The sequence below is a fragment of the Elephas maximus genome, chromosome 13, assembly GCF_024166365.1.
Source record: "Elephas maximus indicus isolate mEleMax1 chromosome 13, mEleMax1 primary haplotype, whole genome shotgun sequence".
Lineage (NCBI taxonomy): Eukaryota > Metazoa > Chordata > Mammalia > Proboscidea > Elephantidae > Elephas > Elephas maximus.
Genome location: NC_064831.1, coordinates 55,063,606 through 55,091,229, shown reverse-complemented (window position 1 = coordinate 55,091,229; position 27,624 = coordinate 55,063,606). Strand labels below are relative to the sequence as shown.

The window sequence follows — 27,624 nt, the reverse complement described above, 5'->3', positions numbered from 1 at the left end:
GCCACCCTGCCCCTGAGAACTTTGCCAAGAACTACAGCCAGAGCCACTTTCAGGGGCCACGTCCTGGTCTCTCTTTTTTTGAGCATCCAGGCAGGCACATTACTTTATAAAACAACAGCAAAATAAAAACAACTTTCCGAGCTCCTGTCTAAAGCCAATCACTCCTCCAGCACGCTCTCGTTTCTCAAGGACGGAGTTCCTGGCTCCCCTCTGTGCTCCAGCTGGTCCCAGGCAGCTCCTTGGCCCAGCCACTCACCTCCCATTCACCCAGCAGAATGTTTTCCAAGTTCTTCTCTTTGCTCAAGACATTCGCTTCTCATTGAGGCCTACCCTCGCCACACAATTTAAAACGGACATTCCCACCCCCTGTACTCCTGATCCACCAACTTGTTCTGCTTGCCTTTTACCACCACCCCCCCACAGCTTATCACCTTCTAACATACTACGTAATGTAGTTGTATGCTATGCTTATTGTTCACTGGCTCCCTGTGCTAGAACGTAAGCACCTCACAACAGACCAAAAAGCAACATCATGATAAATGGAGAAAAGATTGAAGTTGTCGAGGATTTCATTTTACTTGGATCCACAATCAACATCCATGGAAGCAGCAGTCAAGAAATCAAACTACTTATTGCATTGGGAGAATCTGCTGCAAAAGACCTCCTTAAAATGTTAAAAGCAAAGATGTCACCTTGAAGACTAAGGTGCACCTGACCCAAGCCATGGTGTTTTCGATTGCCTTATATGTATCGAAAGCTGGACAATGACTAAAGGAGACTGAAGAAGAATTAATGCCTTTGAATTGTGGTGTTGGTGAAGAATATTCACTATGCCATGGACTGCCAGAAGAACGAACAAATCTATTTTGAAAGAAGTACAGCCAGAATGCTCCTTAGAACCAGGGATGGCAAGACTTTGTCTCACATACTTTGGACATGTTATCAGGAGGGATCAGTCCCTGGAGAAGAACATTATGGTTGGTAAAGTACAGGGTCAGAAGAAAAGAGGAAGACCCTCAACGAGATGGACTGACACAGTGGCTGCAACAATGGGCTCAAGCATAACAATTGCGAGGATGGCACAGGATCAGGTGGTGTTTCGTTCTGTTGTATATAGAGTCACTATGAGTCAGAACCAACTCGACGGCACCTAACAACAACAACAAGCACCACAAGGGCAGGGATTTCTGTCTTTTTTGTTCTCAGAAGTCTCTCCAAGTATCTAGAGTAGGGCCTGGGGCACAGGGTAGGCCCTCAGTAGATACTAGTTCACTGAGTCAATAATGTGAGAGGGTCTTCCAGGGGACCATGTGGAGAGCTTGACACATGTCTCCTGGAATGTGAGGGCCAGAAGTTCTGGCAGTTGGGAAGTTTAGAATTCCCAAGCATTTCCACTTGGGAATTCTAAAGGTGACAGTGACAGAGCCATGACAAGTGGCTCCATTGGGCAGGGCAAAGGATACAATGTCCTTTGCATTAGAGGTGACTCCGACAAGGGCAGCTTGTTTGGAGTCATTCTTGAAGGCATTCTACCTCAGAGGACACCTGGAGGGGGGAAGGGGCCCCAGGGAGAGAAGGGCGACTGGAAGTGACCGGCCAGAGAAAAGGCATGTCCGTCCAGGGGAGCCACAGATGGAGGGCATAGCAAGGACCCCTGAGTGAGGAACCCAAAAAGTACCCACAAGGGAAGATTCGGCTTTAGCTACTCATTGGGCCCAAAAGGCCCCAGGACATATCTTTTTCTTTTCTTTTTTTTATTGAGGCAAAATTCATGTAACATACAATTAGCCATTTTAAAGTGCTCGATGCAGCGGCATCTAGAACATTCATAATGTTGTGCAGCCCCCACCTCTCTCTTATTGCAAAACTTTTCCTGTTTAGCTTAACTAGTGAAGAACGTCTGCCTTGAGCATGGGGCTCTTTTCAGATCTATCTATATGGGATCGACTGGACAACAGCAACTCGAAAGATAGATAGGAGACTTAGGGGGCAGCGAGTTTATGTTAATGGGCAAGGAACGATTTGGAAAAGCAGGGTGAGAATGGTTGCAAACTCAAAGAATGTAATCAAGGCCACTGAATTGTACATGTAGAAATTGTTGAATTGGCATATGTTCTGCTGTGTATATTCTCAACAACAAAAACAACAAACATAAAATAAACAAACGTTTTCATCACCCCAGAAGGATGTTCATACCATTTAAGTAATCACTTCCCGTTTGTCTACCCACCGCGCCCCCGCCCCGCCCCGTCCCTAAACCAAAAACCAAACCCACTGCCATTGAGTGGATTCCGACTCATAGGAACCCTATAGGACAGGGTAGAACTGCCGGATGGAATTTCCAAGGAGCGCCTGGCGTATTTGAACTGCCGACCTCTTGGTTAGCAGCCGTAGCACTTAGTCTCTACGCCACCAGGGTTCTGCCAACCTCCCCCACCACAAATCTGCTTTCTGCCTCTATGAATTTGCCTGTTGTGGACATTTCATATACAAGGAATTATCCAATATGTGGCTTTTGTGTCTGGCTTCTTTAACTCTGCATAAAGTCTTCAAGGCTCACCCATGTCATAGCACGGATCAGTACGTGGCTCCTGAGCTTAGCTGCTAACCAAAAAGGTCGGCAATTCAAATCCACCAGTCACTCCTTGGAAACCCTGTGAGGCAGTGCTACTCTGTCCTATAAGGTCATTATGAGTCAGAATTGACTCGACAGTAACGGGTTTGGGTTTTATCATTCCATGGCATGGATAGACTACAATTTCTTTCCATTCATCTGTTGAAGGACATTTGGGCAGCTTCTACCTTTCCATTATTATGAATGATGCTGCTATAAACATTTGTGTGCACATTTTTGTGTGGACATATTTTCATTTCTCTTGGGTATATACAGTGAAACCTGTGAGAGCCAGTATTCAATGGGACTGCCTTGTTCTTCCAGGTCTCTAAAGTTTTCCACCTTTGACAGGGCGCAGTCTTACCACTTTTCTGTTGTTCTCTATTAGTGGAAAATATGTGAATTTTCCTTCTATGATAGGTTTCCACCTTACACAGGTTCCAGCTTTCACAGGTTTTACTACACCTAGGAGAGTGGAATTGCTGGGTCATGTGGTAACTCTTGGAAACCCTGGTAGCATGGTGGTTAAGAGCTATGGCTGCTAACCAAAAGGTCCACAGTTAGAAAACCACCAGATGCTCCTTGGAAACCCTGTGGGGCAGTTCTACTCTGTCCTATAGGGTCGCTATGAATCGGAATCGACTCGGCAATGGGTTTGGTTTGTTCTTGTTTTTTTTTGGTGGTAACTCTATATGTAGCTTTTCAAGGAACCACCAAATTGTTTTCTACGGCGAATGGACCATTTGTATTCTCATCAGCAACCTGAGACATATCTTAGCAGTACCAGGCTTAGGGGATCTTTCCTGGCCCAAACCTTGCCTCCCACCCCCTGTGCCCACTCTGCAGAGACCCAAAGCAGCAGCCTGTAAAAGACGACAATGAAGAAAAAGTGAAGAGGCTGGCCACACCTTCCTCCCTCTTTCCAGGTTTCCAGGGCTGCATAAGGTCCTGGCTGGGTGGGGAGAGAAACTTGAGCTTGGGATTTTCGTATTATATTGGATGGGACTTTTAATTGCTAGAGGGGGACTGTTCTTGTGATTAAAAGGAAAAACTACGGTACTGCCCAAAATTTTACTAGGAGTGGGAAATAATGGGTCCAGAAAGTAGGTCTGAAGGAGCAGTGGGGGAAAAAAATTAAGTCCAGCTAATTCAACAGGTCATTCTATTTAACTACTGAATGGTATTCCAGCACAATGAATTACTGCGTTTCATTTGCCCATTGATTTTTTTCTAATTTTTTGGAATTACAAATAACACTGCAGTGAATATCCTAGTACTCATCTCCCTGGGCTCTACACAAAACATGTCTGCAGGTCATAGGTGGCTGCTGGAAAGGAAACATTTGTTTAGTGCCTCGTATACAGTTTGCCTGGCCTCTTAGGTATGTACACTCCTTGATCTTCATAACAGCCCTCTAAGGCTTAAAGGAGGAGCCCTGGTGGCACAACAGTTAAGTGCTTGGCTGCTAACTGAAAGGTTGTCATTCGAACCCATCCGGTGGCTTCTCAGGAGAAGATCCGACAATCTGCTTCTGTAAAGATCACAGCCTAGAAAACCCTATGGGGCAGCTCTACTGGGACCCGGGGCCACTATGAGCTGGAATCAACTCGACAGCACCTAACAACTACAACAAGGCTTAAAGTAATTTGTCCAAAAATTAACAAAGCCAAAAGTTGGTTCTTTGAAAAGATGATAAATCCCTTGTTGTCATTGTTGTTAGGTGCCAGGGAGTCAGTTCTGACTCATAGCAACCTATGTACAACAAAACAAAACACTGCCCGGTTCTGTGCCATCCTCACAATTGCTATGCTTGAGCCCATTGTTGCAGCCACTGTGTCAATCCATCTTACTGAGGGTCTTCCTCTTTTTTGCTGACCCTCTACTTTACCAAGCATGATGTCCTCCTCTAGGGACTGGTCCCTCCTAATAACATGTCCAAAGTATGTGGGATGAATTCTCACCATCCTTGCTTCTAAGGAGCATTCTGGCTATACTTCTCGCCCCTACCTAGCAAGACTAATTAAGATTAAGAGATTGAGTGAGTATAAGTTACCAATATCCGGAATGAAAAGGGGACCTCACTACAGGTCTTAGAGACATCATAAGGAAAGTGATGGAATATTGCAAACAATTTTATGCCAATAAATTCAATAACTTAATGAAATAGACAAGTTTCTTTAAAAACACAGCTTCCAAACCTGATTTGAGAATAAATAGAACTTCTGAGTAGCTCTGTATCTGTTAAAGAAATTGAGTTAGCAATCAAAAACCTTCTCACAAAGAAAACTCCAAGCCCAGATGGTTTCATTGGCTGGTAAAATCTATTATACATTTAAGGAAGAAATAATATCAATATTACACACATTTTTTTTTTCAGAAAACAGAGGAGGAGGGGACACTTCCCAACTCATTTTATAAAGCCAGCATAATCCAGAAACCAAAACCTAACAAGGACATTACAAAAAGGTAATTGTCTAAGGTCTCCCAGCTAATAAGTAGCTACCAGTATCAGCTGCTGTCAAGTTGACTCAACCCACGTGCATCAGAGTAAACTGTGCTCCACAAGGGTTTCAATGGCTAGTTTTTCAGAAGCAGATCACCAAGACTTTCTTCCCAGGCTCCTCTGAGTAGACTCAAACCTCCAACTATTTGGTTAGCAGCTCATTGAGTTAACCGTTTTTACCACCCAGGAATTCCTAGAAAGTAGTGGACCCAGGATTTGAACCCATGTCTGCCTGACTCCTAAGCTCAAGCTTACCTCCATCCTTGCCTATCCTATTCCTGAGAAAGGAATCAAGATATTCACATTTAGGCACAGATCTTTCGGGGTCCAATAAAGATTTAGACATATACCAAATCCAACCTAGCGCTTAAAATTCTTAAAGACATAAGCCCCAAATTATAAACCCACGCATACATAAAACAGCTGTAACCACTTTATGGAATCAAGGCTGAAACGTTTCATTTCCTATGTGATCATCAGGATGTTATATTAATAAATAAAAATCAAGCTTAAAAATCCCTCCTCATGGTAGGGATTTCTGGGGCATGTCACTATATTCTATATTTCATGTAGAAATATTCCATATTTCTATAATGTGGAATGTTTTTCCCAATGAATATGTGTTATTTTGTAAGTTTTTTAAAGTACTTTTTTAAAATTTAAAAGTCTATATACAGGGAGTTGTTGCTTAAGGGGTACTGAGTTTCAGTTTGGGGTGATAAAAAACAGCAATGGACAGTGGTGATGGTCGTTCAATAATGGTGAATGCAATTAATGTCACTGAATTGTACAAGTAAAAATGGTTAAAATAGCAAATGTTTTGTTACATATACTTTACCATAATAAAAATTTTTTTAAACCTGAAAAAAAAAATCCCTCCTCAGCAGCTTTGTGTGTTCTGCTCCTGCACCTTGCCCTAGAGAAGCACACAGCACGCCTAGTCAGCTCTGAGCCAGGATGCACGCTGTGGGAAACGTGGTCACTGCATGATGTCTCTGTGTTCAAAGAGACACAAAGGAAGTGGGTGAACCCTGGGGGCTGACACGTGCCCCCAGTCAGCAGGGGTGTGGAGACAGTGCAGGGCTTTCTTCTTTCTGGGTTATAAATACCCAAGTCCTGCCCTTTGAAGCTGCAGGGTACTCGGGCTGGGGCAGGGCAGGGGGCTCAGAGGCAGGAGAGCTGGGCGGAAGGTGGCCTTGGCCTTGGCTGGGGCCCTCCCCCTTCCACCTACAGGGATGCCTGGCATCTCCACCTCTGTGAGGCCTGGCTGTTCCAAACAATCCCTCTCGCTGGACTCTCAAAGCAGCCCTACCGTTACAGCACCTGTGGCATGACCTGCTATCGGTTCTCACAAGTCTATCCCCCTTAGCAAGTCACAAAGTTCTTGTAGGATTTAGACCTTTAGTGGCCCAAAGCCTTGAAAAACTTACTGTGCCCTCTTCTCAAATGAAATTCAAAATGAAAACACTCCTAATCTGGAAATACAAAATTTAGCACATATACATAATTTTTTTAATTATTTTTTATTGTGGCAAAGTATATAGAGTAAAGCCTGTGAAAGCTGGAATGTGTGTAAGGTGGAAACCTGTCAGATAAGGAAAACTCGAATATTTTCCACTAAAATGTGCGTACCTTGCCTGTCGGATAATCCGACCCTGCCTGTGGTGCTCCACATAAACCATTTTCTCTGTCACTAACTTATCAACAGAACTCCCTCGATCCTGGCCAAACACGTTGATCATCCTTTCACTGGAAGCATCGTTGAGAATCTGCTACACCATATTTTACCCACTGATTTCCAATGGTCTATTGATCTGAGTAATTTGCTGGCTAGTTGCCTCCAGTCCCTCCTCAGATTGATGAAATCCTGCTTGCAAGCTCTCCTCTCTGAGTGAGCTGCTCCCTCCTCAGCGCTTCCATCCTATTTTTGCCATAACCGCAGTAAAACCAAAAACCAAACCGATTGCTGTAGAGTTAATTCCAACTCATAGCAACCCTGTAGGAAGGACAGAGACAAACTGCCCCACAGGGTTCCTAAGGCTGCAATCTTTACAGAAAGCAGACTGCCACATCTTTCTCTCATAGAGTGGCTGGTCTGTTCAAACTGCCGCCCTTTCAGTTTGCAGCAGAGCGTGTAACTACTGCACCACTAGGGCCCCTTTGTAACCATAAAATAGTAGAACGTTAAATTTCAAAGAAAGCAAATAAACAGCAGGTGGCTACCATCTCCCCTAACCCCCAACAATAAAAAAAAAGCCCAGTTGCCATCAAGTCGTTCCCACTTATGGCGGCCGATGTGTTGTAGAGTAGAACTGCACTCCATAGGGTTTTCAGAACTGTGACCTTTCAGAAGCAAATCAGCAGGGCTTTCTTCCAAGGCACTCCTGGGTGGACTTGAACCTCCAACCTTTCAGTTAGCAGCCAAGCGAGTTAATTGTTTAGATCACCCAGGGACTCCCCCCAACATTAGACATCCCGGGTGGAATCCCAGTCCTACTCAGCCTCTCCAGGCTGTGACTACCCACTGCTCAGATTTGCTGTCTCAGCTCCCTACGTGGGATCATAGCTCTTCACCAGGATGCTGGTGCTGGGTTCCTTGAGTAAGGAGCATATCTCGGGCATCTTTGTATCCCCAACCTGAAGCTCGGGCCTGACCCATAGAGGGTCCTCATAAAATTTTGCTGGATGAACATGAGACATGCTCAGGCCTTGTGGCGCCCACTCCTCCAGCACAGGTGAGGTGCCAGCACCCAGATGGTGGCAGGGGGTTCTGCATCCTGTCAGGAGCCCAGAGACTTGGTCTCCCCACAACCCAAAAGTCAGAGCCATACCTTGTCTTTGACACTGTGGTCACAGCCAGAGCCCACTAGGAAGTCCAGGGCGTCCAGCTGCCCATGTTCAGCGGCCCGGTGAAATGCTGTCCTCCCCAGCTGCCAGGAGGAAAATGAGAGTGAGCCTTCTGTATCCTGGAGAGCACTTATTCCCACCCTGCCCACCTGCTTTCTGCTCCCCAGCCACTGCCCCTCCCCTCTCCACACACTCCATCTTGAAAGCCCAGACCCAACCCCCAAAGAGCCACTCAGTGGGATCCATGCTTCCGAGAGACCTGAGGCTGGGGGCCACAGTCTCCATGAGGGGCTCCCACCACCCCTCTAGCCTTTACTCTCGATATCCCAATAGATCTGAACTCACACACAAAGCACCCCTTTCCACCTCAAAAGCTCTGGTCATGTGCTCCGCTTCATGTGGAATGCCCCCCGCCCCCCAATCTTACCCACAGAATCCAATTCAATCACCAAATGCCACCTCCTCCAGGAAGCAGAGAGCAGGGCTCCCTTCTCTGAGCCTGTCTAGTCCTTGACCAGGGCCTCCCCGAGGGGATGGACCGTGTTCCCCTGTATCCTGCACATCTGTTCCCTAACACCCCTTCCAGACCAGAAGCTCCCGAGCCAGGCCTGGGTCTGCATTACCCATAGCTCAAAGGACATGTTCAAGGAATGCAGGCACCAGGGGAGCCGGTGGGCAGGAGAGGCCCCAGAGCCCCAGGCTCAATGAGAAGGACAAACAGCCTTAAGACGGCGCTCACCTTGTCAGCGTGGTCCAGGGCCACATCCTCCAGGTCCTCCATGATGAATGCCAGCACCAACACATGGCCTTTTTGGGCTGCACAGTGCAGTAGGGACAGGCCGTCCTGGAAACAAGCCCAGGGTGGTCCCTGCAGTCTGGGAAGGGAGACCCTTCTCACAACCCGGCTGTCCACCAAACCATGAGTGTTTGGGACCCAGGATGCAGCTTCCCCTTGGAAACAACATGGTGAATGGTAGATGGGCCTCTGGGATAACCACGGGGCCTACTCAGTCTCACAGGGGTTGCTGGGGATCAGGACACCAGAGTTCAAACCCCAGCTCCAGCACGTATCAGTTCTGTGTTCTTGGCAAGACACATCTACCTTTCTGAGCCTCCATTTTCTCATAGGTCAGACTGGGATGCTAATTTCTGACTACCTCAGGAGCAGGTGAAAGGAACGGATGGCATCACCTACATGAAAGTATTTTATAAACTGAAAAAAGATTCAGGTGAGGTGGTGTAGCACTAAGGTGTCCCAGAACATGCCCACAGAACACTGCTCTGAAGGCTGTAGGCACCTGCCTTCCTATAGCTGCAAGTGAAGAAGCAGGTGACAGAGGGCCCCATGTGTGTCACAGGAGGTGACCTCCTGACCCTCCAGCATCAGGAGGACTGACAGCAGACACGCTCTGCAGGGACTGGAAGGAAGTGGCCTGGGGAGGAGGGTAGACAGGAAGGAGGTCTCTGGCCCCAGACGCAATTCTGTCTATAACCTACACAGCAGGCCCCATGCTTCACAGCACAGGCAGGGCACACAGTAGGCACTCAACAAACACTTGTGGAAACTACTGGCAAATTCACACTTGAAAGTTCTTAGTAGCTGGAAAGGTCTTAGAGCTCTATCTTAAGCTCCTTTTGCGTGACTCTGAAATTTCATCTAAGTAGACCCCCAGTGATCTAAACAGCCTTTTGTCCCCCCAGTAACTGCCCACCACCCAATTGCAATATCCCATTGGAGGGAAAAAGACAAGCCCTGATGAACATGTCTAAAGGAGGGATACAGAGGAGGGCAGTAAGTAACGCTCAAACTCTGAAGGTTAAGTATCACTAATACCTGACGAGTTCCGGAGTGGCATAAATGGTGCCCAGAGGGACCTCAGAAGATAGGCTTGGTGATCTGCTTCCAAAAGGTCACAGCTTTGAAAACCCTGTGGGGCAGTTCTACTCTGCACACAGGGGTCACCATGGTTCCGAATCGATTTGACGGCAACTAACAACATGGAAACCCTGGTGGCATAGTGGTTAAGTGCTACAGCGCTAACCAAAGGGTCAGCAGTTCAAATCCACCAAGTGCTCCTTGGAAACTCTATGGGGCAGTTCCGCTCTGTCCTATAGGATCGCTATGAGTCAGAATCGACTCAACGGCACTGGGTTTGGGTTTTTTTTGGTTTTAACAACAACATGGTAAACTAAAGCCAGTAATATATGTGCTTTTTTATTAATCTATTAAACAAAATCTGGGGGTGGCTCTAAAAAAAGGCTCTAGTAGCTACTGTAAATTCAAAGTAGTAAAGAACATAAATTGCATTTTGAAAAAACTATAATGTGATATGAAAATGGGAATGGCCACATTTTCCATAGGTGGCAAAGTCACAGGTAACACTAATACTGTATGATTCGTTGCCTACACCCATCATTGAAAGAAATGCTAAATTTCTAAGTAAAAGATAATGAAAATAAATATGTAATTTTTTCCCCATCGAATTTATGGATCCGGTGAATTCTCTCCAAGGACCCAGGTTGAGAAGCTCTGGCTGAGGGTACTATGGCCCTGAAGTGTTTGCATCTTCATAAGAGCCACTGAGTCCCCATACGTTGAGGCACCAGTGGAAGGATTCCAGGATTTTGCCTCGTGGAGCACAGAAGCCCTCAACAGGGTCCCCCCAGCCACAGCCCACACCAGGGAAGGGACTGCTCGGTCCCCCATGTGTCAGGCATGACACCGAGCTACACTGGCTTCTCCCACAGTTCAGGGGTGGGTACCAGCGCCCCCATCATCAGACGTGAAGACTAAGCTCAGAGCAGTCAATAGCTCCCCCACGGTCCCACAGTTGAGTAAATGATGCCTGTGTTCCTCTCAACCCACCACACCAACCACAGGGAAGTGGGGCCAGCAGGACAGCCCTCTCATTTTATCTTCCTAACCACTGTCCAAAGGAGCCCTGGTAGCTAAATGGTTAGTACTTGGCTGCTAACCGAAAGTGTGCACAATTTGAACCCACCCAGCGGTCCCACGGAAGGACAACCTAGCGATCTGCTTCCCTAAAGATTACAGAGCAGTTCTACTTTGTCGCATGGGGTTGCTATAAGTTGAAAATGACTCGACAACAAAAACAACCTCCACCCTCCAAGGAGGTTACTTTGATTCCTCTTTTGTAAATAAGGAGGCTGGCCAGATGTCTCGAGACTGTCCCAAGATCACTGAGTAGTAAAGGGTGAGGAGGGTGGGAGATCAGAAGACAGAGGGTCCCAGGCTTTTCATGCTGATGGAGGAGCCCTCCCCAGCTCCTGCGGAAGCAGTTAGGGGACCCAGCTTCCAGGGCTGAGCTCAGCTGGGGGCTCAGTAAGGATCTGAAAGGGCTAGAGCAACGGGGGCAGAGGCAGGTGGGAGGGAAGAGGGGACAAGCAGGGGCAGAAGGAGGCAAGGTAGGTGGCAGCAGTAGGTGGGGGCAAATGGGGACAACTGGGAGCAGATGAAAGCAGGAGGAAAGAGCATGAGCACAAATCCGGAGAGAGGCAGGCGGGGGTGAAAGGCTAACAACTGGGACCTCACCTTGTTCTCACAGTGGATCTTGGCCCCTGAGTTGACCAGGATCTGGAGGGTCCGTAAGTGGCCAAACCAGGCAGACAGAAGAAGTGCGTTCATCCCAAACTAGGAGAGAGGACATGGGGGAGGTGAGGAGGCATGGCTGTGTCACCTGGGTCCTGCTGTCCACATTGCAAAATCATCAAGCTGTGAGGGGCCATAGGGGCCACCTAATCCAGAAAGCTCCAAGCTTTAGAATACAAACAGCAAGAATTTTTTTTTTTTTAAATAAAGCCTGATACGCCATTGCCAACTTATTTTTTCCTAAATAAAGGTCTTAAAAGAGCTGCCACTTACTCTCATCATCATACAAAGAAAGGCCATTTAATACCAAAAACTTGGAAGAAACTAATCTCAGAATATATTCTTTCCAATATAACTTCATGAAAGGGTTGATGATGCCTCATCCTGGGCTAGCGTTTGAGAATCGACTGTTTTAATCTCCCACAGAATATCCTCAAGGCATGAAGCCTGAACCCAAATGTGTTCAGAGTGGAATCTCACCACCAAAGCAGATGTCCCCTGTGCTGTAAAACACTGCTCACTGTTAGGAAGTTCTTCCTGATGTTGCACTGAAATCTGTATCCCGGTAATTTCCACCCCACCAGCCTTTGAAGCAATGGAAAACACATCCAGTCCCTTCAGCCCAGCACCTGTTTGTGCATGCTTTTTCTGGTCATGTGTGAAGCTCATGGTCATGGAGCCCCCAATGACCTCAGCCATTGAGCCTTCCCTTCTCTGTGAAGCTCATCCTCAGGCCTCCAAACTCACCTCCCAGGATGCAGCAGCAGCCAGCCCTCCTCCTTGAGTTGGTTTTCACTGTCTCTCCTTGGGTGTGACGGTATCAGGCAGGGTCTGGGACCATCACCATCTTTGCCCTAGAGGCTGTGCTGTCCATCCTCAGGGTATGATGGCCACCCCAATGCGTGTTTGTAGGTTGTGCGTTCTTAAACCAGAATGTATTTTCCCACAGAAACAGGATCACATTTCCTGGCGAGGCCAGAGGCCTGTGGTATGGCCTCATTCTGATGGGTCAAAGCCTCTCCCCACAGGTGTGAGGAGCAGGCCTGTGGTGAGCAAGAGCTCCAAAGTCCAGCTGGGAGTGGAAACACAGAGCCTGCCTCAAGGGGAGCTCTGGAGTCAGGGTCCCCCTAACCTGTCCCTGCCCTCAGTCACTCCAAACCACCTGGGGCAGCAACCAGAGGACAAAGCTGGCCAGCTCCTAGTTCTTCAGAATCAGCCCCAGTCTCACAGTCTGGACCTCTCATGGGGAAGGTGGCCCACCCTCAGTGCCCAGCATGGAGGACCCCATATCACAGCTACCTCCCCACTGGCTCCACAAGGAGTCTTTGTGAGGGTCACCAGGAAAAAAGTGGTCTTAGTGGCTGGCACCAGAATTTTTCTTAGAGAGGGAACAACTGTCTTTGTTCAGGTGAAAGCCTTGACAAGTGGTCAAGATGAAAAGTGAATCCCAGTAGGAACTGGCTAATCAGCAGACACCTGAGCATCCAAAGAGAGAGTTTCACTGCTCTGCCTTAGAAAGAATTTGCCAGAATTTAGAGGTGGGCGTGGGGGAGTTAAGAGAAAGATGCAAACATTGAAAAGAGGAGGTGGAACCCAGGCTGAGGTCCAAGACAAGGAAAGGGCCACGGCACTTTAAAGAACAAGATTGTCAAAGACAGGATTGCATGAGTTTCCACTATTTTCGTGTGTGAAATAAGTCCCCTCTTTCTCTTATTTTGAAAAGGTCATCTGACATCAAAGACCTTAGGTAGACGGGGTCTTTGTGGAAATTGGGGAGAAGGATCCATGTTTGGGATGACACCAGGGTAGTGACAAAGGACTATTTGCAAAATATCAAGAGAATGGCAAGAGTAAGCAGAAGCTAGAAGAGTCAGCAGTGACCACAAGAATTTAAGGGCTTCCTTCTAAAATCTTGAGGAGGCTGCAGGATCTGCCATAGAACCTCAAATGGGGACTGGAGCTGGTCTCAACTAGAGCTGAAGAGGCCAGAAAACTAGCACTGGCTCAGAGCTCAGCACCTGGGAGAGTATCAGTGACTGTGGGCTGGCTGGCTGGCTGAAGAAGGGACTGAATAAGGACAGGGCCGAGTCCACAGGGAGATGCCCACAGGAGCTTGGGAATGAAAGGTGTCAAGGCTTAGGGCTGGGAAATGAGAGTCATTGGAGCCAGAGCCTCCTGCCAGTGGGAACCGGACACACTTCACAGCCCTAAACCAGCTTTTATCCCCCTGCATTAGTCCCAGGAACTGTCCAGGACAGAGCCCTGTGGCATATCACTGGAGACCTGCCCCCAACAACAGGACTCCTCTTCTCTCCTGTCTCCCCCTCCTTCCTGTTACTAAAGCAAGCATGCCCACTAACTTTCTTATTTTTCAAAATGTATTTGTTGCTGTTAGCAAACTATTATGGATTGAATTGTGTCCCCAAGAACATGTATATCAGTTTGGCTAGGCCACGATTCCCAGTATTGTCCACCATTTTGTTATCTGATGTGATTTTCCTAAGTGTTGTAAATCCTATCACTATGATGTTAATGAGATGGATTACCTACCTATCCTTTGCTGTCGAATCGATTCCAACTCATAGCGACCCTATAGGGCAGAGTAGAACTGCCCCATAGGGTTTCCAAGGAGCGCCTGGTGGATTCAAACTGGCGACCTTTTGGTCAGCAGCCGTAGCTCTTAACCACTATACCACCAGGTTTTCTGATGAGATGAGTTAGCAACAGTTACATTGATGAGATCTATAAGATTAGATTGTGTCTTATAAGCCAATCTCTTTTGAGATATAAAAGAGAGAAGCAAGCAGAGAGACAGGGGAACCTCATACCACCAAGAAAACAGTACTGGAACAGAGTGTGTCCTTTGGACCTGGGGTTCCTAGACCAAAGGACGACTGATGATAAGAACCTTCCACCAGAGCCGACAGAGAGAGAAAGCCTTCCCTTGCAGCTGGCACCCTGAATACAGACTTGTAGCCTACTAGACTGTGAGAGAATAAATGTCTGTTAATTCACTTGTGGTATTTCTGTTATAGCAGCCCTAGATGACTAAGACGCAAAGGAATCAGACAAGATTTATAAAAAAGACTCCTTCTTAATGTTCTCCCTCATGTCTTCTTCTCTCACTCAGCCCCTGAAGGAAGAAACAGAGCAGAGTGGTGATAATGGGGGTCTTTGTGGGCAAAAGGTAGAGGCAAAAGCCTGCAGTGTTTCGCTGGAAAACTCATAGTAAGGATCCCAGACACCCTCCTTCCCGAGCCACCTTGAAATGAGCCCTAAGCAGGTTTTGGGAGGACTTGGGGAGGGTTGCAAGGGTGGGTGTTGCTGCCCCACCCCCAACCCTGGGTTATAATCCCCCTTGTGGTGGGGTCTGAGAGCAGAGAGAAGCCTGGACAAAAAAAGCGTTTCTATGGGCAGCTATATCTCTGTAGGAAGTCTATCATTTTTTAAAAGCTAAATTTAGACCCTTAAATGAATCCCTGCCAAATGCCACTGTCAGAATGTGTCTCACCCAGGGCTGTCCCTCACGGTGGACTTTATAGTGTATTCTTTAGCGATCTCTCCCAACAATGTGCTGCCAGCCAATTTGTTAAGCAAGACTGTTCATCTTTAAGTCGCTGACTAAAGGGTTAACCAGGGCAGAGCCCTGTGGTATATCATGACAGACTTTCTCCTGGTGACTTTCAATCTACCTAATTATCGTTCCTACAGCTTGTTCACTTGGTATCACGAGGGACTTTTCAGGGACTCCGAGAGCGGAAAAGCCCTTGGAAATAGATCTTTACTCAGCAATAAATTCAGGGGAAAACAGGGTTAGTGCAGTGTCACCGGCCCGGAGGACTCTGACGCCCCGCCCACCTGCACTGTGTGTCAGCTTATCAACAGGACCCTCAGCAAAGACAGACAGCTGGCTCAGAGACCCAGGGGTAGCGCAGATGCCCCTCCCCTACCCTGAGACAGACAGACACACACCCAAACAGGCAAGCCTCTTAGGGCCCGTACCGCATCCTCATCGTCCACAGCAGCCTTGTGCTCCAGGAGCAGCCGCACAGCCTGCTCGTGCCCTGCACCGGCAGCCCAGTGCAGGGCCACCCTGCCCACCTGCCAGGAGATAGAGGACACCTGTCAGGTGTGCCAGCTGCCTAGCCTGCCTCTCACATCCTCCCCTACTCCCCTGCTGGGATAGCTGGTCTGCTGGCTTGGAACGCCCTTCCCTCCGTCAAGGTCTCACTCTGTCGTCAAGGCCAGCTTGGTGTCTCATCCTGAAGGAGGCCCTGTGGGGCTCCCTGCCCCCACACCAGGGTTGACCCTTCTCCCTTTCACACACCCTTGCCCTGGCCGTGACCACTCTGGGTTGTGGAAACTGCCCCCTCCATTCTGTTGAAAGTGCCTCTGGGACCAAATATGCCTCGGTTCCTCTGTGCCCAGACACCCAGCTGCCAGGCACAAATGGTCCTGCAATGAGGAGATGGGCTAGAAATGAATGCCTCTCAAGGGCCACTGCTCAACTTGCTAATCCAGGGCTGCCTCTCGCTCCATTCTCAAGTGATTATTCCTGGGCAGGTGAGGGGCAGTGTTGAAGGTCCATGGTGAAGGGCAGCGTTGAGGGGCCGTGGTGAGGGGCTCTGGTAACGGGCTATGGTGAGGGGCCGTGGTGAGGGGTAGTATTGAGGGGCCGTGGTGAGGGTCTGTGGTGAGGGGTAGTATTGAGGGGCCGTGGTGAGGGGCTGTGGTGAGGGGTAGTGTTGAGGGACCATGGTGAGGGGATGTGGTGAGGGGCAGTGATGAGGAACCATGGTGAGGGGCTGTGGTGAGGGGCCATGGTGAGGGGCTGTGCTGAGGGGCTATGGCAATGGCCATTGTGGAGGGGCACGGGTGAGGGCCAGTGGTGAGATGCCTGTGCTTCCTGCAAGGAGAGAACCTCTTCGGGTTTCCTCCCCGTCCAGCCCCTCGGCCTGGGTCTGCTTCCTGATGTCTGATCCCCTGCATCCCTCCTCCCACCTCTAGAAAACAAACCAGCCACCTAGGATTGGTTTATAATCCTAGGAGCTCAACAGACTAGCATTATTCTCCAAATCCCCATGGGGCGCCTGAGTGCCTGGGTTCTGCCCCCTCCCTCCCTCAGAGCAGGGCTGAAGGGGCCTGACTTCCGTCCACCTCCTTTTCAGACCACCATCTTGGTCTCTGGCCCTCAGGACATCTGACAAGACCTCAGGGGAAGCCAGCCTCAGACCCATGAGTCCACTTCCCTCTGTGGCTTTCACCTTGTGAATCCAAAAAAAACCCCAAATCCATTGCCATCAAGTCAATTCTGACTTACAGTGACCCTGTGGGACAGAGTAGAACTGCCCCATAGAGTTTCCAAGGAGCACCTGGCAGATTCAAACTGCCGACCTTCAGGTTAGCAGCTATAGCACTTAACCACTATGCCACCAGGGTTTCCAAGGATAATGAAAGGAAGCACTGATTTGCTGTGAGGTCTCAGGCAAGTCATGTGCTCTCTGTTGACCAGCTGTTCCTTCCCTCCTCAGGGCTGCCTAACTGCCTGCCTCTGGCTCCTGACCTTTCACCGCCTGCCCTCCTGGCTCTGACCTTTGCTCCTTAAGAGTGCCTTTCAGGAATTAAGAGCCTGGTTTGGAATCGGTGCGTCCTAGGTGACCCCAATGGTTTGTGTTCAGTTCATCTGCTAACCTAAAGGTTGGCAGTTCCTACCCACTCAGAGGCACCATGGAAGAAAGGGCTGGCAAATTGCTTCCGGAGAGATTACAGACAAGAAAACTCTATGGAGCTCAATTCTACTCTGTAAGGCATGGGGTCACCATGAGTTGGAATTGACTCAATGGCAATGATTTTCTTTTTGGGGGGGGGAAGAGGGTTGGCTTGGAATCATGACGCCGACCTTGGGTGAGGTCTTTGACTGCTCTAAGCTAGGTTGGTGGTCTCACACCCATACAGAGGCACCTCAAGACAATGCAAATACGCCTGCCTCTGGCTCAGTGAGCTTTCCTGCCTGCATGGTGGTGTCACCAGGGCACTATCTGGGGGCTGGATAGTGCCCCCGATTTATAGGAGCCCATTACGCACATGGTTTCTGGCCCTGACGTTAACTCTCCTCCGGATCAGCTCCTTCATCCTCCCCACATTGTTGCGGCGGGCAGCCTCGTGGAGCTGCCTCTCCAGAGGAAGCACTGTGGGAAGAAAAAGGGGTGAGGGGCGGGAAGGGGGTGTCCCCTACACTGCCTAAGGCGGGGGCTGCAGAGAGGAGAGATGGACAGCTCTCCCTGCCCTTGAACATTTCTGGGGAGGGTCTTCCAGCTGGGAATGGGGTTTGGGGGTGGTTCTCCTCCTGCTCAAGGTCAGGGACCACCCCAGACAGGCTACTTTTCCACACTAACTCCCTGCACGACCAAACTCTGAGCTGGGAGGGTAGCAGCCCAGACATGTGCCCCTTGCCCCCTCAAAAAGCCCACATACAGTGTTCTCATGTCATCTCCCCAAGAGTTGTCCTCTGGGAAGAGAATGGAATTCATTCCCTTGAAATTCGACAATGAGTCCCTGGGTAGTGCAAACAGTTAAGCACTTGAATACCAACTGAAGGGTTGGTGGTTTCAAACCCACCCAGAGGTACCTCAGAAGAAAGGTCACGTAATCTGTTTCCTAAAGGTCACAGCCTTGAAAACCCTATGAAGTGTAGTTCTACTCTGCAACATATGGGGTCACCATGAGTCAGAATTGACTCAATGGCAACTGGTTTGGTTTTCTTGGTTTGGGGTCAATAACCACCTTTTCCAGAGCTCTGCCCAGTGTAGAAGGGCACCAGGATTTCCTCAGCCACCTATCGTGTGCCAGCCCCAGGCAAGGGCAGAGAAGGCATGTTCACTCCATTTCTATGCCTTTGTGCACACCATTGCTCCACCTCATTGTCTCACCACAACCCCAAATCCTTACCAGCTCTTGCCTCCCCCATGGGGCCCACCCTGATTTGCCTTCTCCATGGTCCCTCTCTGCACCCCTCATCACTGTACCTCTATCTCATAGTCTCAGAGAGAAGAAACCCCAGAGCTTCCCCTGCCAGGCCCCTGTTGCAGGCAAGTAGGTCACTGCAGTTGGCAGAATAATATCCGTTAAAAATTTATGTCTACCCAGACCGGTAAATGTGATCTTGTTTGGAAATACGGTCTTTGCAGATGTAATTAAGATGAAGTCATACTAGATTGGGGTGGGCCTAAATCCAATGGCTGATGTCTCAGGTACCTAGTGCTGCTATAACAGAAATACCACAAGTGCATGGCTTTAACAAACAGAAATTCATTCTCTCACAGTTTAGGAGGCTAGAAGTTTGAATTCAGGGCACCAGCTCCAGGGCAAGGCTTTCTCTCTCTGTCGGCTCTGGGGGAAGTTCATTGTCATCAATCTTCCCCTGGTCTAGAAGCTTCTCAGTGCAGGGACCCCAGGTCCAAAGGACGTGCTCCACTCCTGGCTATTCATTCTTGGTGGTAATAAGGTCCCTCTTCTCTCTGCTCACTTCTGTCTTTTATATCTCAAAAGAGATTAACTCAAGATACAACCTAATCCTGTAGATCATGTCCTACTCATTAACATAACTGCCTCTAATCCTGCCTCACTAACATCATAGAGGTTAGGATTTACAATACGTAGAATAATTGCATCAGATCACTAATGGAGAACAACCACACAATCCTGCGAATTATGGCCTAGCCAAGTTAACACACATTTTGGGGGGACAAAATTCAATCCATAACAGTTGGTGTCCTTATAAAAAGAGGAGAGGACACACAGAGAAGAAGGCCATGTGCAGTTGGAGGCAGAGGTTGGAGTTATGCTGCCACAAGCCAAGGAATGCCTGAGCCACCAGGAGCTGGATGAGGCAAGGAAGAATTTTTCCTCAGAGACACTGGTGGGAGTGTGGCCCAGATTTAGGACTTCTGGTCTCAAGAACGGTGAAAGGATAAATTTCTGTTGTTTTAAGCTACCCAGTTTGTGGAACGTTGTTATGAGAGTTGTTGCAGGGTGGAAACCCCAGGCTCTGCTCGGCGTGACTTGTTACAGCTGATAAACAAGAGGCCGAGGTGGGACATCAGAAAGACACCTTTATTACGTTGTGCAAGGAAAGGAGCAGTCCGGGCTGCTGCCTTCAAGACTGCTCGCAGGCAGCTTGGGCAGGTGGGCTTTTATAGACAGCAGACAAGGAAATGGAAATTCATCATGAATATTTAGGATTGACCTTCACGTAGGCGCTCAGAGCTTGGGAATGACTAGGCATTTTCTTTAGACAAGGGTTCAGTTCTCCGGGATAGAGGAAGAGGCTGATTTTCCTTTATCAGCATGTTAAGTCTCTACCTAGAGGCGGGTTGAGGCCACCTATGGCCCATTCTGGGGTTATCTTGTCAAGGACAGTTTCAGAAGAATGTGCAGCCTATTCTGTTCAGCGTAGGGGGATAAGCCAGACCAGGTGTCTCTTAGAAGTGTTGGGCTCTGAGGCTGCCTGCCTCAAAGCCACAGGAAACTAAAGCAGTCACAGTGGGTTAGTGGCTATGGTGTAGTAAATTACTTAATATGGTCCTTCTAGCCATAGTCTTTGTGACTCCCACACAATGATTGGGTAGGACCATGCAAATAAAGTGTATGGAACCCTAATGAGGTGTGATGGTTGGTGTTGTGTGTCAGCTTGGCTAGTCCCTGATTTCCAGTATTATGTGGCTGTCCTCCATTTTGTGATCTGATGTAATTATCCTAATTACCCTCCGTATTATGTGTTGTAAATCCTAAACTCTATATGTTAATAGGGCAGGATTAGTGTGCGGTGTATCTTGAGTCACAGCCTTGCAGGAGGGCATGACTCAAGTCCCACCCTTACTCAAGTCATGCCCTTCCCTGGGTAGTGGCCTGCATCTAATGTATATATGTGAGTGATCTGGCAGGGCTCTCTCTCTCTCTCTCTGCATCTGGATTCTGCATCCAGCTGGTCATTGTCTGACCTCTGGTTCTTGGGACTTGAGCCAGCAGCCTACCATCTGACCTGCCAACTCTGGGATTCACCAGCTTCTGCAGCCCCATAGGCCAACAGCCCATTGTCTGACCTGATTCGCCAGCTTCCGCAGCCTTGTGAGCCAGAAACCTGTGGTCTGACTTTGCCAGTTTGGGTTCTTCAGCCCCTGAGTGGGCCTTGATACAATTAATGAGGTCTGTGAGAAGCTATAGCAAATTATGGAACCCAAAGACGGGAGGGAGAATACTGAGGGGAGGAGGAGTAGTTGATGTTAGAGATGATGGAATGGGATAATAGTTAGGAAAAGTTAGCCATTTGAGACATCTTTAACCTCCACTTCATAGGAACCAGCTTTAGGCTGATTTTCATAAAAGAAATTACTCAGTTAGTTGGTGTCAGAATGATAGGTTTCACTGCAATGGCCCAGACTCACTGGAATATGTGGTTTTGGAAAAAGGGGATAAACAGGAAAATGAGAAACCTTTGGTTTCCAGATGGGATAAAAAACACCCATGGATTGAAGCAGTTGTTATGCTGCAATCAGTTACCCAAGGCAAAAGTTATTCAGGGGACGTATGAGAGGTGGATCTAACTACTGAGGAACTGGCTAGTTGGGTGCATATGGAAATACACAGTAATAAGGAAAGGGCTACACAGACAATTCTTTGGTTTCTGTTATCAATAATAGCTGCAATGGCAGGGAAAAAGAATGCAGGGGTGGATTTTAGCACTGAACCAAGGCCAGATCCAGTACGGTGGGAGCTACAACCTCTAGACCAACCTCAGGGCCGACCCAGAAAGGAAAAACTCTGTCTAAATAACAGGAAGTACTCCTATGACCGTTGGTCACCAAGAAGGTAGTCTGGAAGCGGAATGGGCAAAACCAAGAAGGTGGTCCTGAAGGGGAATGGGCAAAACCAAGAAACTATTGCAGCCAGGGTATAAAGTGCAAAGGAACTGATTCAGTTGTCAGCTTCCTGAGGAACCATTACCAAAATGAGTCGTGAGAGCGACTAATTTAGGGGCAGTGTCTTTAGTTTGGAGCCCCAGCGGTGCAGTGGTTAAGAGTTCAGCTGCTAACCAAAAAGTCAGCAGTTCGAATCTACCAGCCGCTCCTTGGAAACCCTATGGGGAAGTTCTACTCTGTCCTATAGGGTCACTATGAGTCAGAATTGACTTGACAGCAACAGGTTTGGCCTTCAGCTTTGGTGCTGCAAAATGGAAAAGTATGTTTGGGTCAATGCAAGATCCACAACTTACTATAGAACAGTCACAAATTATGATACCAGATCTAGTTACACACAGGTTAACTGGCTTTATGGTGATCAGGATATTCATCCAATGAGTATGCTTTTTACACAGGTCACAGCAGATATGGTAATCAAGGGAGCCCCATCTACAGAGGCACCCCATGTAAAACCTTGCTACTGTAAAACAAAGCAACAATCTGAGAAGCCTTGTCGGATCTGTTGGCACAGCTTCCCTGCAAGGGTTTTACAGATGCAAGAAACAAGGTGACTCATAGGAGAATGGGAAGAGGCAATAGGGAAGGAACTTACCCCAGCAGGATAGAGAATTTTAGACAGTTACTGAGAAATGAGATGCATACAGCAGACATTGATGGAGTTGAGACAAAGGTTCCAATGCAGCACTACAGGAGGTTGGGTGGACCAGGAGGACCCAGGCTGGTAACCTGGTGTAGGGCTCATCCCACTGGACCCCCGTGTCACCATCATCTGACTGCTGGTGGCTTGTGAGGATGCTGGTCTCCTTGCCTAGACCCCAAGCTCCTCAGGGACCCTCGCCATGCCTGACCCCTCCTGACCCACCTACGGCTCACAGTAGGCCCAAAGCTGGGCACAGAGAGGAATCTACAAAACTCTGCTTCTGTGACTAACACTAATAATCCCCAGCACTAATGGGTGCCCATCCCTCTAGAAGGGCTCAGGCACACTACCCCAGGGGACAAATATTTGCTGGCACTTTGCACAGTCATTACAGGCAGGTAGTCTTGCAGTTTTATTGCTACCAAGCTGATATCCTGTGTGAACTTGGTCCAATGTGAATGCCTGGACCCAGCCCCTCTGTGTATCTGGGCACAGGTGGCCAGCGTCTTGTCAGGGAAGGTTAGGACATGTTGAGGTGGCTGGCAGGCCTGTCATGCAGTTTATTTTTCCAGATAAATTCCATATGGCCTTCCCAATGTGGGAGAAGGTCTCAGGGCTTTCTGGGGCCTCATGGACATAACCTGCGGGCCTTAGAGTTGCTTCCCCAGGGCAATCCTGCAGCCTTGGGTTCAACTCTGGCTGAGCATTTAGGTTACTTAATTGTCCCAGGCCTCAGTTTCCTCATCTGTAAAACGGGGATGTGAGCTGCCCTGCAGGGTTACTGTAAGGATTAGAAATAAGACATGAAAAGCCCCTAGCATGGTATCCGGCACACAGTGCCCACACCATCATCATCCTCATCACTATTATTCCTCCAAGGCAAAGAGAGAATAAATTCTAGGAGCCAAAGACCTACAGGTGATGGGGTCTCCTTCATCCAGGGTCCACTGAGCCAGTGAAGCCTCAAGCAAGGGGAGCGTCTCCCTATCTCCTTCCCTGCCTTGTTTTTCTCACAGCACCCATCACCATTGTCACATGCAATATTTACATATTTATCAGGTTTACTGATGCTTTCCCCGTTATAAGCCCTGCCTTCATAAAAAAAAAAATTTTTTTTTTTTTTCGGGGGGAGGGATTTTTGTCTGTACCGCTTCAGTTCAGTCCCTGGCACATATTTTGTCAAATGAATTTGTGATACATGAATCTTTAAATCTCCTCAGAGGCCTGTGAACTATAAGGTGCTGCCCCTCTGAATTCGATGCCTTTGAATTACAGTGTTGGTGACGACTACTGAAAACACCATGGACTGCCAGAAGAATAAACAAATTTGTCTTGGAAGAAGTACAGCCAGAATGCTCATTAGAAGCGAGAATGGTGAGACTTTGTCTCACATACTTTGGACATATTATCAGGAGGGACCAGTCCCTGGAGAAGGACATCATGCCTGGCAAAGTACAGAGTCAGCAGAAAAGAGTAAGACCCTCAAAGAGATGGATTGACGCAGTGGCTGCAACAATGGGCTAAGCATAACAGCAATTGTGAGGCTAGCATAGGACCCGGCAGTGTTTCATCCTGTTGTACACTGGGTTGCTATGAGTCAGAACCAACTCGATAGCACCCAACAACAACAAAGACCCTTGGGAAACCAAACCACAAGCTCAGGTAAATGACAGGAAAGAAGCTCTGTGGGGGAGGCAGCTTCATGTCAATACTTCAGGGATGGGAGAGTTCCACAGAAACATCCTTCCCAGTGTGGTTGATAGCTCCACCCTCCCCACCCCAAAAGGGGTCTGCCTTCCCCGTGGGAGAGGAGGGGGCCCTTCACAAGGTACAAAACAGGCTCTGAGAGGCCTCCGCCCAGATCCGAAGCATCTCCAGTGAGCACTGTGTCCTGAGCTTTTCTTTCCTTAACCTCTTGTCTGAAAATCTCTGCTATCCACGTTCAGGTAAAGAGTTGGCACTTCAGGTGCGAGCTTAGACAGGCTTGGGTTCTAGTACCTGCTCTGCCTCTTTCCAGCAGCAGGATCCTGGGCTAGTCACATCTCCCTTGTGGGGGTGAGGGGAGCAGTCGCAGCTTCTTCAGCTGTAAAATGGGGGATGGTGAAGAAAGGGGTCTTCAGCTTGCTTGCTTTGGACATGCCATCAGGAAAGACCATTCGCTAGAAAAGGACATCGTGTTTGGTAAAAAGGGTGAGCGACAAGGAGGGAAGCCTTCTGTGAGATGGACTGTCACAGTAGCCAAAACAGTGGATTCAAACATACCAAGGACCATGACTGTAGCGAAGGGCCAGGCAATGCTTCCTTCTGTTATACAAAAAGTGGCCATGAGTCAGAGCCGACTCAACACCAACAAGAACAACATAGGTCCCATCCAGCTGTGTACCCTCTGTCTCAGAGGAAGCCTGGGGCAGTGGCCTGGGCTCTGCTGGCAAGCACCGAGTCAGAACGAGGAACAAGTAAATCCTTCCCAGAGTCAGGCCAGAAAAGCTTTCAGGAAAATAAAATCAAATCCCAACTCATCTCTTCCCTCCACCTTCGCCCAGTGCCCCGCTTTCCAGCCACATGGGATACACACTGTACTCTCTGGCCTCAGCCTCTGCCCACACTGGGTCGTCTCCAGAGCTTCCTCCCACACACCCCAATGCTCCACTGCTGCACATTCTTTAAGGGCCCCACTCAGGACATCCTCTGCTGCAGGCAGAACCGAGTCCCCTTTGAAAGAGTTATCACCTCGATTGAGTCCCCCACCCCACCACCAGCCCTCAGCTGAATAGACACAGTTTGCGTCAGCATTTTGCAGACTGTAGGTCTCAAAAGTATCCTGTGAGCTACACTAAGGGGTGAGTCCGTGTGTTCAGTTGCCAGCGCTCAGCCAGAGCTGCAGGACTGAGGACTGGCAGTAAAGACCTGGCACAATCTTCTCCCCTCTCCCCATCCACCCCCTACAGGCCAGCTGATGCTCTCATCAAATGATGCTGCCTGGCCTGGAGGGCCTGGCACTGGGCATAGTCCTTGAGCAAAGCTCTGAGGTCAACCTGAGGTCCCCTCATCCCACCTGCAGCACACCACAGCTCCTCTCCTCTGAGTCTCAGTTTCCCCATTGGATATCTCCAATCTCCATCCAGCCCTGATATTCTGGGGGAGCTGGGGCCTTCACATTTCTATCACTTAATGGCTGTGTGACCTTGGACAACTAAACCACCCTGTGCCTCAGCTTTCTCATCTGCAAAATGGGGGTAACAACACGTCCCACCCATAGGGCTGCTGTGAAGATTAAATAATGTACCTGTCCTGGCCCAGGGCCCAGTACACAAAGTGCACACTCAGTAAAGGATCACTATTACCATTACTTGAAAACCCTGGTGACATAGTGGTTAAGTGCTACGGCTGCTAACCAAAGGGTCAGCAGTTCGAATCCGCCAGGCGCTCCTTGGAAACTCTATGAGGCAGTCCTACTCTGTCCTATTGGGTCGCTATGAGTCGGAATCGACTCGATATCACCGGGTTTGGTTTTTGTTTTGTTTTGTTTTTTTATTACCATTGGGTTTTTTTTTTTTTTACCATTACTAAGGAGCCCTGTTGGCACAGTGGGTAACCGCTCAGCTGTTAATGGAAAGGTTGGGGTTTGAACCCACTCAGCAGCTCCGTGAGAGAAAGACCTAGCAATCTGCCAGGAAGATTACAGCCTAGGAAACCCTATGGCGCAGTTCTATCTGTCACATGGGGTCACTACGGGTTGGAATTGACTCCGCAACAACAGGTTTGTTTGTTTGTTTTTTAATTATTATTACCATTACTAACCCTGGTGGTGCAATGGTTAAGCACTTGGCTGCCAACGGGCTGCTAACCCAAAGGTTGGGGGATCCAACGCACCACCAGCTCTGCGGGAGAACAGACCTAGCGATCCGTTCCTGTAAAGATTACAGCCTAGGAAACCCCGTGGGGCAGTACTACTGCGTCGTATAGGGTCGCTATGAGTTGGAATCGACTTGACGGCAACGTAACAACAACAATTACCACCAATATAGTTCTAGCTAATGTCTCAGCCACAGCTTCTCTCTGGCTTGCCAGACGGGCGGCTTCCCGAGCCCCCCACGCGCGGTCAGCGTCCTCGGCGCGCTCCGCTCCGCGCCAAAAAGAAGCCCAAGACGGAGGAAGCCATACGAACGGCGCCAACCGCACCCTTGGTCGCCCCCGCGGGGACGTGGAGGTCCACTCGGCCACCCTCGCCCGGGCCCGCGCAGTCAGTGGCAGAGACGCCTCGGCCCCAGGGCTGGGTGGGCTCCGGCGCGCACAACAGGCTGTGGCTGCCGCAGCCACCCGCGCTCTGCCCGCACCGGCTTCCGCTCCCGGCCCCCAGCGCCGCGGACTCACGGCCGTCAGTCTCCCACGCCAGCTCCTCCGCCATCCCCCCGCACCGCAGCCCCTGCGCGCCTCTGCCCCTGCGCTCGGTGTGCGTCTGCCGAGACGGGGCCCGTGGGGAGGCCCCGGGGAGCGTCGGGGTGTCGGAGGCGGCCGCGGGCGGGCTCCTCGAGACCCCTCGCCCCTCCTCGGCCCTTCGCTCCAGCTCTGATGGGGGCTGCGGCGGCTTCTGCCCCCTCCCTACCCCGGACCAGGCTCCAGGTCCCTCCTCCTGCTCCCCCAACCTGCCCACGGCTCAGAACCTTTACAATACCAATAAAAATATTAAAAATGCACGCAAGCAAAAGCGAAAGATTTGCAAAGACGCATACAAGCGCAAAGGTACGTATTAAACACATCAGACCCCTGAGGGGTGCCCAGCTCTTCTCTCCTTGCTGTTTACACCTCAAAGCATTTACAGTCTCTGGATTTAGGTTTTTTTGGATTTAGGGATGTTCGAATCCCAGGCAAAACCAAACCGTTTGCGGTTGAGTCGATTCCGACTGGGTCGCTATGAGTCGGCATCGACTCCTCGACAGTAATGGAGTTTTTTGTTTGTTTTTAGGGTCCCAGGCATCTCTTCCCAAAGGCAAGAAGCTAGGGAAGCTCTGAGAGGTGCAGTCAGCATATTTCTGCCCAGATCGTAAGAAGAACTTCTTTCGGTCCATGGCATGCAGTCCAGGAAGGCTTCCTGGAGAAGTGGGTATTTGAAAAGGACATTGAAAAATAATTTAATGATAATAGCTGGGGGGAGCACTTTGTGTGAGTTATCTCATTTTGTCCCCTGAACTGCCCTGGGAAGTGGGTACTATAAGCACCATTTTACAGCGAAGGCAGCAAAGCACAGACGGGGTAAGTAACTCTCCCAGCCTCATACCAGTAAGCAGCGGAGCCAGGATTTAACCCGGGCAGTCCAATTGAAGAGCCACTGCTCTTTAATGTAGTCCAAGTGTACAGACAGCAGGCATCACTCTCCAAATGCTGACCTCCCAGATGGATGGGACCAGAAGTGCCAAGGAGCAATTGGCTGGC

At 49.2% G+C, this 27,624-nt stretch overlaps 1 protein-coding gene across 1 annotated transcript in view; it reads right to left on the bottom strand.

The window, feature by feature from the left end:
* ANKDD1A (ankyrin repeat and death domain containing 1A) overlaps positions 1–26,599 on the bottom strand; it is a 42,546-nt gene extending 15,947 nt beyond the window's left edge. Inside the window, exons 1-6 of the mRNA XM_049905687.1 lie at positions 26,566–26,599; positions 17,659–17,762; positions 15,541–15,675; positions 11,518–11,616; positions 8,704–8,808; positions 7,949–8,047 (exon numbers count right to left, since the gene is read on the bottom strand). Of these exons, the coding sequence (XP_049761644.1) occupies positions 7,949–8,047; positions 8,704–8,808; positions 11,518–11,616; positions 15,541–15,675; positions 17,659–17,762; positions 26,566–26,599 (576 nt within the window). The remainder of the gene's footprint in view (positions 1–7,948; positions 8,048–8,703; positions 8,809–11,517; positions 11,617–15,540; positions 15,676–17,658; positions 17,763–26,565) is intronic.
* Positions 26,600–27,624: the final 1,025 nt, after the last annotated feature.